We start from the raw sequence: 15,659 nt of genomic DNA, 5'->3' as shown, positions 1-15,659 counted from the left end.
CATCTATCTATCTATCTATCTACTAACTATCTATCTATCTATCTATCTATCTATCTATCTATCTATCTATCTATCTATCCTATCTATCTATCTATCTATCATCTATCTATCTATCTATATATATATATATAAATATATATATACACACACACATATATATATATATATATATATATATATATATATATATATATATATATATATTATATATATATATATATGTCTGTATTTTCTTTTCGGTTAGGAGGTAGTGATATTTAATATTTAAAAAGATATTATTAAGATACATTTTCAAACCCAACAAGGCCGTTGCCATGGTTACTACGACGACTCCGTCTTTGTATTTTCCCGGCTCAGACACTATGTTATTGTAATAGATATTTATCATTACTATTATCAAGATCTCTTAAATTGAATATGTGTGATTTAAACACAGTTTTCATACGGTCACGAAAATATTGTCTTATGTTCGGGCCCCCACCCCTCTTCATTCCTGTCGGATGTCGAAGGTGAGAAGATATCATCTGCTACACTTGGGGTCAAAGTTGAATTATTTCAGAGGAAATATTAAGTCTTTCAAGCGACCATGTGAACTTTCGGGCCAAAATTTTAGATACTCATTTAATTCTTATCGCTTTTTACTGACTTTTAACATTATAAGTGTCCTTTAATTAATATAATGGGTGAGTACCTCTTTTACTGTCCGTTTTGCAAGGTGAGTGTAACAGCGCTTCGGTCAATCCAGCTGATTAATTCTGCCGACTCGACTAAAATTTACCTGATTCAATTTGAGACATTCAGATTCATTAATTGAACGGAAATGTGCCGATCAAGACCCAAATGATTCAAGGAAAATATTTTACAAACTTTCCCCGCCATGATTTCTCGCTTTCTCCTACTGCAACGCATAATTATAAGCTATGTTCTCAACAGGTAGAAGGCCGTTTCTTGTTATTTTGTTGTCAAGCGTGTGATTAACCATTATTATAAGATACCAGGCTTAGAACAATTATTACACTTCTACCTAAGTTGATTTAAAGAAAAAATATTTCGAATAAAGGTCTCTTGCAACATTTATGAGCAAACTTATCCCGTCGTGTACTTATGCGCAACTAAAGTAAAACCATCCCATAACGATGATTAATAAATTATTTTGTATTCGTTATAGGTAAAAGTGCTACATACTGTAATTATTATTTTCTTGTATGTGCACGCCGACATTAATATTAATACGGAGCTTAAAGAAGTCAGTCGGTTTATTTGAAGTAGGAGTGCAATTACAATTAGATTTTAGATTGTCATATGTCCAATGTTGGAAGCTAAATAGCATGAGTCACAGTACAAGTTCTGTGCAATCTATTTTCTAAAAAGAAAAGCAATTTAAGATATATTCTATAATATTTATTTTAATAGATCTAAATGATCTTCATTGTCATTGAGGCACAAGTAGAATAGTTGAAGTTTATATTTGAATTTTATCAGCTCCCTTCGCCCCCCCCCCCCCCCCAAAATAAATAAATAAAAAAAATAAAAATAATATTAACATGAAATGATAACACATTCCACAGAGAAAAAGCTTTTTCAAACAGACGAGGAAGCTTCCAGCTCTTTTACCCTTTTATCAGATCCTAAAGGAGTATGCAAAAATGACACAGTCACAGCCCCAGAAGATTCAAGATTACAACACCGGTTGCAACCAGACCTGATCAGCGACGTTATCACCCCCAAAAAACTATTTTTTCAAATGGACTTGATGTCTCCTTACAAGGATGAAGAGAAGCCCAGAGTTGCAACTCCAAGGCAAAAGAGGAGAGCATCAGACAGCCACACAGGTTTAACTCCAGGAATATCAGAATTGTTGCCTAGCAAGGTTAAAAAAACAAGAACATCTCTTGATAATTCGGAAAAGGAAAGTGGTGGAAGTTTAACAGCACTATCACCAATACAACGTTTGATTCAAAATGGTGATAGTGATGAAGAAATGAAGCCAAGTCACGTCTTTGCCAATAGTCCTGGATCACCAGGAGCTCAGTGCATGATGGATGAGATTGACGTCAGCCCAGCAACAAATCAAGATGGGACGGTAATTATAATTTTGAAATCTATGAAATTAATCTATGCAATTACACAATGTTTTTTAAAAATAAGAAATCTAATTCTGATTCCTATGTATGGAACAGTACCATTAAAATGACAGAGAAAGAAATATGTCAGTGATTAGATTTGATTGAACCAGTGTGACCCCGGTCTGAACCAGCATATGTTTAATAACCATAGAGATCATTTGTTGTGTTGACTGAAGATGTTTCGTTATGTTAAATTTTACCACAAAAGCAATTGTTTTGTTTTAACTTTTTGCCATTTCCATCAGAAATATTACTCTAGATTACATAATTATGAAAAAAAATAAATGTAAACATTTATATAGCGCATTTCTAGGGATTTACCATGTTCAGTGCACTTCGGAATGTTTTATCTATTCCGCCAGCAGGACAAATGGAACCATTATTTCATTTCAAACAGAACCAGTTGCCTGTTTGGTGTCCTTTTTGTACTAGCACTTTTAACAATATATCCGTCATATGCCTATAGCCAGGTACCCATTCACTCTATAGTTGAGTTGTATAATGTGTGCAAAGTGTCCTACCATAGGTCACAATGTCTGCACCAGAATTTTCCACGATCACTGTCACCCATCCAGCCACTGATCATGCTTAACAATGCATTACTTTTATGACAGGACAAGACTATATCGCTCAGCCACAATGTGTTTATATAGCGCATTTTCTCAGTAACACCATGCATAATTTGATGCCTTATTTATTCCCCCTACAAGCATACCTTAGACCTTCTTGAGTTGTAAGGACTCATCGGACCAACACTAATCTCCATACTTGTCACTCGTGAGCAGCTTCTTTGGCATCTTTCCACCAAAGACCCTCCTCCTCAAGGTTGCGGCATGCCATATCTCTCAGAGATAGCCACGGGCATCCCCTTTTTTTTTCCTTTCCAGCTGGTGTTCATTTCATTACACATCTAGGTCGTCAATTTTCTTTCATCCTGATCATGTGTCCAAGCTTTCTCTCCGTCATAAATTTCCCCTTTGGTTCTCTTCAGTATTTCTGCTTGGCATTTTGATTCGTCATGATTACCTAATCCCCAGAATTTTTTAGGCACTTTATGTGGAAGCATTTAGTTTTCTGATATCAGTAGAGTACAACTGCCATCTCTCGCTTTATACAAAAGGATTGATGTCACTGTGGCGTGATACAAATTTGTCTTAGTATGGATACTTGTGTTTCGTGTGAGATCAAGATCTTGCTGAGTGTGTTGAATGCTGCTCCTGATTTTCCTGATCTATATTGTATTTTTTCATTTGACCTCCCATTACTACTGATTTTACTTCCTAAATATGTGAGATTATTTGTGGTTTTTACCTTTTCATTATCTATTTTCTGCTTTACGTCATTTTCAATTGTACTCGTCGATATACATTTTAAAAAAATTGAATCATAACTCAACGTTTTCTGCAATTTCCTTGAGCTCATTTGGGCAGGTCTGGTGTTGTTTGATGTTTCTAATAGCGCAGTGTCATAACAAAATCCATACTGGATAAGTTTAAGTCACCTATTTTAATTTTTGTTGGGTAAAAACAAAGGTAAAAACCGATGTCAAAAGAAATGTTGATAGCTTATACACCTGTAATTATGGTAAATCTCTCGTTAGTTGTCTGATCCAGCATGACTTGGTTCCTTGATAAAGAGTCATGATTACTTTAACCATTTTCTGAGGGATTCCATAGAAAGTAAGATTTTCCACATAATTTCCCAGTGAATAGTGTTTTCAGCTTTTTAGAAATCTATTAAATGAATATGGACTGGGAGATGATACGATGTTGTTTTTTTTTCAATGATAACTCCCAAGTGTGAATTTGGCATTGGTACACAACTGCCTGGCGTGAAACCAGTTTTGTTTTTGTCAGGCTAAGATATTTAGGTGATCTCAAACTAAGTACATTGATGGTATGCTCTTGGAATCTACATCTGTTCCCTATTAGAACCAGTCTCCCTTTGTCTTACTTTTTCTTTGGTGCTTTAATTGTATTTCTAGTAGGGCAAGGTGACTTGCTCAAGGTCACACAATGAGGCAGGTAGTCGAATTTGGTACCTTTTGGGTACGAAGCAAATACCGTACCACTGAGCCATGCTGCCCCCTGATCATCGTATTTTGCCACAAACCTTTGATCAGTGGATATTTTATTCTTTTTTTGTTGACAGGATTTCTTGAAGCGTCAGAAAAGCATCAACATGAGGAGATGTCGATCTTTGGAGCTCCGCAAAAGACTAAATGACATGACCAACACTCCACCATCTGGTTTCAAGAAAAGCCTTTTTAAAAGACCAGCCCCTGTAAGTTCAATTTTCATGTTTCATGTTCCCATATAAAATTATTTCAACTATTCATTCATCTTGTTAGTTGAGTGTTCTTACATTTACCGTCTGAAGGACTTCATATTCTAAGAGACAACAATGAGTTATTTCAAAATTGTATATTATTACATCTTGCAAGCAAAAAACAATATCAGACAAGCCAGCATTACTCTTGTAAATTTTACTATTATACTTCTGTATTGTGAAAATTAAAATAGATCGAGACAAATCTTCTGAGCCATCAACAATCAAAATCGGTCTGGTAATAAAGTTTGTAGGTGCACCAAATGACTCTGGCAATAGAGCAGCCAGATGGTGATTCCCAGTGTCACATTAAGGACCGATCATCATACCCTAGCAGATTTTCTAAATATTCAAGTCAACGGGTGATAGAATTACCCTTGATTTAAAAAAAGGTTTGTAAGTTACTCATATATCAATCTGTAAAAAATAGTTTTATAGCTTTTAGATTTGCCTGTAATTCTGTGCTCAGCAAAAATTTAACATGGGCTGTACGGAACAATTTTAATTCCCAACCCAATTTATTCTTAAAGAACAGATGATTAAAGAGTCATTAGATTGTATTTTTCTTCTTCATGTAAATCGACAGCTTAACAATGCTGAGTGTTGCATTTAAATAAATGCACAATGAAAAAGTTAGGTAAAACTAAATTATAATTTTATGAGTGTGACAACCTGTAATCATTAAAAAAATATCAGTAACCTTCAACAACTAAATGCTTGCAGACAGGTTGTTTAATTAAAAACAATATTCACATGGCCTTACTGCTGTGTGCAATTCCCCTAAGGATGGGAGAACAATGACTGCACCTGAGCAAATGGAGTCTTCATGAGCCTTGCTCATGTGGCTTTGTCTTTCTAATACAAATGGTTGGGAGATCTTCCCTAGTCTAGCATATCACTTCTAAACTTACATTATTCAATAAAAGTCTTATATTCTAAAATTGGTTTATTTAAATTTCAGGTTCCAGATGCAAAATGTAGTTTGGCAAGAGAACCTAAACCTGAAAGCTCAAGCTCAGAGATTAGCTCTCCAGAAACAAAAACATGCCCAACAGCAACTGTGGTTGAAAGTGCAGATCATCAACGTATAAAAAAGGCTGTAGATGTGCTGCACGATCAAGATTTGGTTGCAGATGGCAGCAGAGTAAGTCTGAGAAGAAATTTATTTGCTTTTTATGCCTTAAATCAGACATTTCAATGTCAGGCTAGTAATATGGTGACAGAGCATAATTTCCTTTGTGGGCTTGGAAAGCATTTGTTATGCCTTCTTTTCCCTTTCTGTCTTTTGTACTCATAAATATTGTAGCATTGTGCCCTTGTTAGAATGTAGACATGAGGCAATTGGAAACCTTGTCTTTTGCTTGGAGGGAGGCAGTCAGATAGAGAGTTTTTTTCATGGCAAATGCTTTCCTTATGGATAGATTGAACTTAACGTCATTCAGCTCTTTTTTTTAGCCAGCCATATTTATGAGTTCTCACTACATTGTTTTAATCAGACAATAACCGGTTAAGGTTACACACAGTTTTGTGTGTTGGTACATTATATCTGGTTGGAGGAATGTTGTGAGTAAACTATCTAAGCACAAAGCATCAATAAATATGTATTACTGTTATCATGGTCATATGTATTCATGACAGAGGCTTTCCTTATGGATAGAACTAAATTAACGTCATCCGGATCTTTTTTTTTGTAGCCAACCACAGTTATGAGTAGTACTCACTACAATTTTTTAATCAGACAATAACCGGTAAAGGTTACACACATTTTGTGTGTTGGTACGTTATATCTGGTTGGAGGAATGTTGTGAGTAAACTATCTAAGCACACAGCATCAATAAATATGTATTACTATTATCATAGTCATTTATATGTATTCCTCCTGATGTGATCCTGTACTTGTGTTTGGATGGGACTTTTTGGTGGTCTCAAATTAGGCCCAACAGATTTATTACTCTTGCTTTTGGAATTTACTTCTGTTCCCTGGTTGACATTCTCCTTTTCTATTTTTTTTTGGTAAGTGCATGTAATACAATATTTTGAATATCCCATATCTGGCCATGAATGAGCTAAACGTGTCGCAAGCATCTGGCATTTGGGTAAAATGATTTGAATGTTCCCATTTTATAAACAATTTGTAATTTTTGTGGCATTTTTATAATTTACTTTTTTTTTCTTCCTGTAAAAAAAATCAGCACTATTGCCTTCCTCTTATCCAAGGAAAGCATACCGACCTCCACAATATTGACCATGAAACCGTAAGTTTTTAAAACTAATAACAATAATAAATTATAAGAGTGCTTCTATGAATGATTTTTTAATATAGCGCAATATCCCAGGCCAACAGCAACATTAACATGTAGGACGAGACATGACACCAGTTATGTGATACTACTTTTTTTGTTGTTGTTGAACAGAGCAATGCTGTTAACGGCCTGGTAATGTGAGTAAGAGCCTTTTCCAAGGACTCAACTATGTGCTGAGCGAGGCTCAAACCCAGGACCTTAGTCCAAAAGCGAGTGTTATACCGAAGACCACATAACCGCACATAGCGCTTTATGCAAAGGGCTCAAAATGCTTTACATAGATCAATTGCATAAAGTTTACAAAGTGTAGATAAAAATACTGCATGCTTACACACGCATGCTCTCGCACATTAAAACACACACACACACACATAAACACAAAGTACACAAACAAAAGACAATTTATGATGAACAAGAGATAATTACATTAATTGCTAGTTATTCACAACAGGTATTTACAAAAAATGAAAGTTTTGAGGCATTTCTTAAATGTTTCAAAGCGCTCAGATAGTCTTAAAGATTCTGTTCCCATTGGACTTTAATTTTGGATGGGGGATAAAAATATGGTTTGAATCAGTTAATCTGAGTGCTCTCTGGTATTTGTAGGGAGTAATTAAATCTTGGATGTCCATGGGAGCAGAATGGTCAACTGCTTTGTAATACAAAATAGATATCTTATACTCCATCCTAGCCTTCATTGGCAACCAAAACAAGTGTATTCACATTACTGGTGAGCTGTCGAAATAAGAGGATCCCTAGGATTAATCTTGCTGCATTTTTCTGCACTTGTTGCAAGCTGTGTAATTGGACACCATGTAGACCAGCAAGAAAAGAATTACAATAGTCGAAACAATATAAAACTGAGGACAACACTTATAGTTTTTAAAGAGAGGAATTGTTTTACAATTAATTTTTGTACCATGTTTTTGACTTGTTTGTCCATTGACAATGTACTGTCTATACACCAAGATTTTTTTACGAAATCAAATCACAAAACACAAAACCAAACCACATTGAAAGGGATTAAATTTCTTAAATTTCTTTAAGTTAAACATTTGAAAAAAATGTATAGAGGATTTTTCTTTAAAAGATAAATATTATATATAAATAACTGTGAATAATGATATTATAGTCCGTTCCAAGCAAATAATTTTGGGTTGTTTGAAATAGTGTAACAATAGATATCATTTAAATAGTACTTAAGTGTTGAAAAAATCTCATAATTTATAATTTATCTCTTCCCTGGTGGACAATGGACATGTAATATATTGGATGACACAAGCAGCCTGTGAGGTGCTTATATATTCTTAGACAAAAACATGATGTAAAAAAACAAACAGGGGGTCCTCCTAATTTTTACGCCTGTCTGCGATAGGACAAGGAGAAATGCCTTTCACAAAGACATAATCCCTGACCAGCTGTTGAGCAAAACATCTCATAAAGGGGTCGCACAAAACCCACTGGTCACATATCAAGCACGGTATATGTTAGCCATTCTTGAATTAGGTTCACTAGGTAAGGGGGGGAAGGCTTTGATTGTAAATTTGTGAAATTTCACTGAATCTAAACTTCTTTAACACCACATTCCATATAATTTTTATACAATAACTTTCAAAAGACTGCAGTTTTCAATTACAAGAGGTGCATCATCAAAATGACATAATAATTAATTTGTCCTCTCCATTCTGAGTTCCTTGTTGTGGGCAAACTATTAATGGTATTGCTATTCGGCTCATGCCATGAAAAAAATATTCCGCGCTCCGCCTCACTGCAGAAATACTTGAAAATTTTCCTCATTTGGAAAAATTTGCGTGTTTAATGCATGTTGTTATCAGGTTTTTTTTTATGAATGTAGAAATCATGGGCATCTACGCCTCTAGCTTTCAACTATTAAAATGAAACAGTTGTTTATGTCAAGTGTGTACAAAGTGTGTACAATTTGCTGTTCAGTGACCATAATCACAACATAATTCACTGTGTATAATACTGTTATTGTAAACCATCCATTTGTTCACTCATCCCAGACCCTTCAATTTTTTATATACCGTTAAGAAGAATTATCCCAATGTATGGTACTGTAACCGATGAAAAAAAAAGTCGGCTTAATGTTTCTAGTGTTTGAGCCAATTTACAATAAAATCCATCAGAAGGTTGTGAATATATCCACATCAACGTGTGGGCACAGTTGTGGAACGGACTATAGATTATATTTTTGTAATCTTATTCAGCCCCTCAGGCATTATAGTTTAAAAATATCTTTCTTTTTTAATTGACCTTAATATTTTAACTTGTACTATTCTTTTCAAACATGTTCTTTCTAGACTTTTGCCATAAAAGACGAACATTATGAAGATTTTTATATGCCACAAATTATCGTGGATGAACATTGAAATCTTTGTTAAGTAAAAATTGATATGTTGTATTTCCAGATGGCAATGTTGATATCCAAAAAATATCCAAAGGTATTTGACAGGTTGACTGTTATTGACTGCCGATATCCGTATGAATACAATGGAGGTCATATAGAGGCAAGCAATTTTTATTTTTTATTGTGGGTTCCAATTTGAACAATAGTTTTATACAAGGATATATTGTTTTGGCAATTTTTAAGAGACACATGTTTCTCTCTATAAATATAGATGTAGGCAAAATACAGCATTGCATTGATAAAAAAGTAGTCCTTCAGAACCATTCGGCAATTCGAGCCAGAGTTTATCCCCGATTCTATAGCGTGAAATGGACAATAGCAATTGCTTGCTACCCATTGGATAGGACAATAGTCTATCGCAAAGCACTTTCCACCAGATCTAACAGACCGAGCTACCCACTCACTGCTGGGTGGACAAGGGGTCAGGATTCTCAACTATACCCGGCATCGATCTCAGGCCCTTTGGGAATCATAAAAAGCTAAAACTGCTGGGTGGACAGGAGGGGTCAGAAAAATATCTCAACTGCACCCAGGAGCGATCTCGGTTCCATTGCATGTGAAGCGAGTGCTCTACCAACTGAGCTATAGATACCCCCTGCATTGATAGGGATACTATTTAATTGTTCTGACCTCCCTCTCTAAAAGTCTATTGAATTTCTAAATAATTAGAATGTCCAGTACCAATAACAGAACATTCAGGTCATCATCACCATCATCATCATCATCATCATCATCATCATCATCATCATCATCATCATCATCATCATCATCATCATCATCATCATCATTATTATTATTATTATTATTATTATTAATTTGATATTCATTTATCAGCTATCATTGTTAGATAAAGTCCTGTTAGCTGAGTGCCATGCCTGTATCTCAAACTAGGTACATTGATAGTATGCTGTATGATTTTTGCATTTTGAAAAGCTCAATTCATCATCCTCAAAGCGTATTGATTTAAATAAAATTCAATAATTAAATGATGAGTTCAATGTTCGGTTTCACATCTTTTTTAAAAATATATATTGTGCCATGATGATGCCAGATGGAGCTGGTATTCACATTCACCAAAAGCTAAAATGTAAAGTTTCAGGAACAAATGATAAATCATCTCAAACTCTTTTGCTTTCATTCAGGGAGCCATCAATATCTACACAGAGGAAGCAATGGTGGAATTTTTGAACAAAGAGGTGGAGGAAAGTAAAAATGATTCTCAGACTCACATTCTTGTCTTTCATTGTGAATTTAGCAGTCACAGAGGACCAAACTTGTAAGTTGTTTAATATTTCTTGTATTTCAATTAATTTTTTTTTTTTCTCAAATAAAATTATATTCTGGGTAAAACAGCCCTTTAGAACTTAACCCAAGTGATACTTATCCTGGTTTCTGCAGTCTGAAACAATAACATTGCTTTTATTTATCTTAAAAGGACCCAGGCCGATGGCAAAGTACTTTCCATCAATAAATAATGTCTTGAAATTTTACCATTTTCTGCTTGAGATAAAAATCATTAAAATGACACCCTCCACAAATCATGTACACTCTATCATGGTTTCCTCAAATTCCTCGGGACATGCAAAAACGTTTGAGGAAACGTACATTGCCATGACGTTTGACAGGGATGGGAGTGGTGGTGGGGGTCAGTCTGGCTTAGCAGTATGGTTTTTGCTTTGTACCCGAAAGATACCTAGTTTGAATATCCACTGAGTTAAATGGCCGTCAACAAGCCATCTCTCCCTAGCTCAATTTGCAGCGCCGTGCTGCGGCTGATACCTTGGTTATTTCATTCTTCCCTTTGAATGAATAAACCCAAAGACATTTCCACATGAGGATGAATAAAGGGAACTTTATTATTATTTACTTTATTGATATGTTACAAGGGCTATGTGTGTGTGGGGTGGGAAGGGGGAGAGATTGGTGTATTACAACATTCTATTACCGCCATAGCCAACCATTATCACGTCATGGCATGTGGCATTGAAATTGGAACGACTGGCGAAGTGATAAGAATAGCAGAGCAGTGTGCGAGTGGCTGTTTGTGTCTGCTTGTGTATTATATACTGCACACACACACACACACACACACACACACACACACGCAGTGTAGATCGATACACACACAAGTAACTGCCAATATCACAGTAAGTCATCAGTGGTCGAAATCAAGGGGTGCAACAATGGCTTATCTAAGGACTTGTATGTTGTCAAGATTTTAAGTTGCCTCTTTATTCAAAAGTTTTAGCAATCCAATCAAAGCTCAGTTTTATTTCTGGGGGTGTCTTTTGACCTCCCATACTACACAGAGAGGTCATTTGCGGTGTATTCTATCTCCTTTTATCTGTTTTTCAACTTGTTTTCTGTGTTTGTCTTGGAATGAGATTGCTTGGTTTTGTCCTGACCCCTGCTGGAGTCTGTGGCTTGGAGGGAAATAGTCAAATGTATAATTATAGTTTTGGAAGATTATATTTTATTCATTTTGAACCATCTATTATGTTTTATATTTTTGTTTTGAATACATAATGATTTGTAACCATTTTAGTGTACTCCTCTTTGTGGAATCCTGATAGCTTATGCACACTGATAGTGTGCTCGTAGACTTTACATCATGTGCTCTTAATTGTAGACCTAGAATTTTTTTGACAATCCTATTTACTTCCTCTTTACTGGCACTGAAATTTGCCGCAAACATTGTAAAACCCTTTTAACCTTTTAAAAAACCCAACAAACAAACAAAAAATTTCCTTCTCCTGTAAGGATCCTCAGCTGTGAGGAAAACTGTCAAATAAATTTTACCTTATTTGAGAGATAATATTTTTTCCCTTGTAAATTATCTCACTGTTATGTACTATTATAGTTATTAATTTTGAATATATTGTACTTTGTAAACAGTTGAGCGTTTCCTTCATAGCAAGATCCTTTGCTTGTGACAGGATGGGACTTTTAGGTAATGTCACTATAGGCACATTGATGGATTTCTGGTGGAAGCTTCTGTTCCCTATTTGAATAAGTCCCCTTGTCTCACTTTTTCTTTGGTGCTTTCACTTCAGATCTCACTTACTGCCTGAAGATCATGAATTTGTTAAATAATGTTGCCAATGAGTGCCTGACTGATAAAGTAATTGAATAATGTCAGTGTCCAACTTTTTTCTGGTCAACTAGTAAAATGTTTTATTGACTGATATGTTTAAAATATTGCATTTTTTATAATACAGGTTACGCCATTTAAGGAATTGTGATCGACAGATGAATTTACACCAATACCCACAACTACAGTTTCCAGAAATCTATTGCCTCTTTGGTGGATACAAAGAATTCTATTTAAACCACCCAGTAAGTATTTGACATCACCCAAAGAGTGCTTACAATATACTGTGTAGCAATGTTTAAGGATGTTAATGTATTCCTTGTCGGATTGTCAGGGAGTCTTTTTCTAAGAGATGTTTAATTATCTGAGCAAAATTGTATTAGATCTCACCTATCATCCTTGTTCATAGGGAAAATGTGCCAGCATATAAAATATTTGGTAGCCATTGGACTAGTACAAGGGAAAATGTTGCTGTCTTATGTGAACCATTCTACTTTGTCATTTTTCTAAGACATATGTGAACCATTCTTGAATGTGATGAATTCTATCTAACTGTCCTGTGTGTTGTGTTTCATTTTCCTAATATCAGCTAAAAGTGTCTCGTGTCGCAAGTTAAATTTATAAAACTTAACTAACTCAATTTCTCCTTTTCATTATCATCATGCAAAATGATTGACTCAGCCAAACTTAGCATCATTGCGCATTAGATTGGGAGTCAGTTATCCCTAATAAGCCTGCCAGACATAAATTCCGGGCAATCCATCTACATGGCACATTCCAGCTAATCAAGCACACTGTGTGTACTGATTTTCATTTTGAGATATCAGGTTGAAGTCAAAGTGTTGTGATGTTTACAATTTGTTAGCATGTTTATATTGTTTTCATGTGCAGTTAAATTCAATGAATAACATATTTTCTAAAAAAAAAAAACCGAGGTACACCGATGCCAAATATATGATCAGATTTTAAATCGGTCAGCTATTAATATTTTTTAAAAATTGATTTTATTATATTTACCCAAGTTCAAATCACTGATGTCACTAGCATCACACCGTCATCTGATTTCATTCTGGAACGTCATTTAAAAATTAAATAATTTCTGATTTCAACTTGGAACAACAGTTTGGAATGTTGTTCCAGCTGTTTTCTTCTCCACATGCATGGTTTGATACAAGGTCGTTCCATTTGGGCATTCCACATTCCAAAATGCCATTTTGGAAAGTACCTCTGGAGAGCCTATTACACTAATTAGTCTTAACATTGTTCATGATCTTCTTTTATTCGTTCCAGCTGTTTTCTTCTCCACATGCATGGTTTGATACAAGGTCGTTCCATTTGGGCATTCCACATTCCAAAATGCCATTTTGGAAAGTACCTCTGGAGAGCCTATTACACTAATTAGTCTTAACATTGTTCATGATCTTCTTTTATTCTAAAAAGTAAGTTATACCATTGTATACACTCATTATGGCTTTATCACCCTTTTTGATATAAAAGAGTTCTGATTGCCCACAATCTGTCTTCCTTCAGGAATTGTGTGAACCTTCTGACTACACTCCCATGATAGATGAGAAATATGCCAGTGATTTGCGCCACTTTAGAGGCAAGGCTAAGTCTTGGGCTGCTGGAGATCGATTGAAATTCAAACAGCAACAGAAATTATGACAGTGAACTCCACTTTGATGTTTTTAATCATTTGAACTTTTTAAATCATTATATCATTTCTATGAACTTACATGACTGAGTGTTTATAATATTGTATTACACACTGAGACTTAGTAAATTTTTAAAATTTAATCTTTACACAACTTGCCAATCTGTAAAAATTGTTAATATTGTACGGTACTATTTATATCTGTAAAAATAATAATAAAAAGTGGATATCAATTACATTTTGATAAAGTCTCAATTTTGTTCATTATAATATTTCTCTATCTGTATATTCTTGTTTCAATTGGTAAATCAGTCTTGGGTGGTAAAAATTATTTCTCTGGTTTCAGATATTGCTGGTTCAAATTTAGAAACACTTGATTTTATTCTGATCATTTACATTAAAAGAATGTTAACCAGTCTTAGGAAAAGGAATTTGAGCAGTCTTTCATGTCCATAAGGTTCACAGGGTAGGGGTTCATTCCATTTCCCATAATGTTAATTCATCTATATCAATGCTAGTCCATTACACATTATATTCTGTCAAATCTAAGATACCCAATTTGCCGACCTCTGCGGAGTGGTCAGAGAGGTCACAGAAGAAAAAAAAACTCTCTGGATTTGCGTTGTATCATACATGAATGTCTTTGTGCATGCTGTAACCCTGGGCGGGGTTACTAACCTCTTATAGTGGGCAGGAAGTACTTACTGTGTCTTCTATACCCCTATATATGTTTTCCAACTTGCTTTCAGTCTTTGTCTTGGAATGAGATTACTTGGTTTTGTGCGGGTGGTTGGATGGGAGCATCACCCTTGAATCATATACCTATGATGTTCGCATGGGTGTACGATCCGATAGTGATGTCGTTTCTTCTTCTCTTTACTGCCTATCCTGCTTCTTTGGTTTGTGATTGTATTTTTGACAGGGGATATTTTTTTTTCTGTAAATCTTCTGCCTGTTTGTTCTTAGTTATTTATAATTTAGCTTATGATATCTTTAGGTTATGATTTTGATTTACATTTGTACTATTTTTGTTAGATTGCTTGTTTTTTTGTTTCAGCGGTCTCTCATATAACCTCATTTGTGTTGGAAGAGACCTAAAGCAATAAACAAACAAACAAAAAAACTTGGTTTTGTCTTGACCCTGGCTGAGAGGGAAACAGTGAAACGTATAGTTAGTTTTGGGAGATGATATTTTTTTCCTTGTAAATCATCTCTCTGTTATGCACGGTATTATGTTTTGTTTACACATTATATATGATTTGTAAACATTTGAGTGTGTTCCTCTTTTTAAGAGTTTTATGGCGCTTTCAACACATTTAGGTCATATCAACGCCAGTAAAAGTGAAGAAAATGGGATAGTAAAAAGTTCTAGAATTACAATAAAAGTTTGGGTGGGGTTCCTGACCTCCCATAGTGGGCAGGGAGGTACATACTGTGTCTTCTATCCCCCTATGTGTGTTTTCCAACATGCTTTCTGTCTTTGTCTTGGAATGAGATTACTTGGTTTTGTCCTGGCTGGGAGGGAAACAGTCAAATGTATAGTTAGTTTTGGAAGATGATATTTTTTTCCTTGTAAATCATCTCTCTGTTATGCACTATATTATGTTTTGTTTTTGTATTATATGATTTGCAAACATTTGAGTCTATTCCTCTTAGTGGGGACCTGTGCTTGTGTCTGGATGAGACTTTTAGGTGATCTCAAACTAAGTACACTGATAGTGTGCTCTTG

The 15,659-nt window shown here is 35.0% G+C and overlaps 1 protein-coding gene across 2 annotated transcripts; it reads left to right on the top strand.

The window, feature by feature from the left end:
- The first annotated feature begins 552 nt into the window (after window positions 1–552).
- LOC144966334 (M-phase inducer phosphatase-like) lies at window positions 553–14,178 on the top strand. 2 transcript variants are annotated; one of them, XM_078902648.1, is made up of 9 exons: window positions 553–683; window positions 1,569–2,083; window positions 4,278–4,409; window positions 5,416–5,598; window positions 6,647–6,709; window positions 9,187–9,285; window positions 10,328–10,461; window positions 12,404–12,521; window positions 13,807–14,178. In XM_078902648.1, the coding sequence occupies exons 1-9, from the start codon at window positions 680–682 to the stop codon at window positions 13,939–13,941; spliced, it is 1,383 nt and encodes a 460-aa protein (XP_078758774.1). In that variant the 5' UTR covers window positions 553–679; the 3' UTR covers window positions 13,942–14,178. The 2 variants fall into 2 exon arrangements, with proteins under 2 accessions (XP_078758774.1, XP_078758773.1); XM_078902647.1 differs by lacking the exon at window positions 553–683 and adding an exon at window positions 836–933.
- Window positions 14,179–15,659: the final 1,481 nt, after the last annotated feature.

Source organism: Berghia stephanieae, chromosome 2 (assembly GCF_034508935.2).
Source record: "Berghia stephanieae isolate SIO BIC M18660-M18661 chromosome 2, UCSD_Bste_1.3, whole genome shotgun sequence".
In the NCBI taxonomy this organism is placed as follows: domain Eukaryota; kingdom Metazoa; phylum Mollusca; class Gastropoda; order Nudibranchia; family Aeolidiidae; genus Berghia; species Berghia stephanieae.
This window is presented reverse-complemented; position numbering and strand designations above follow the sequence as displayed.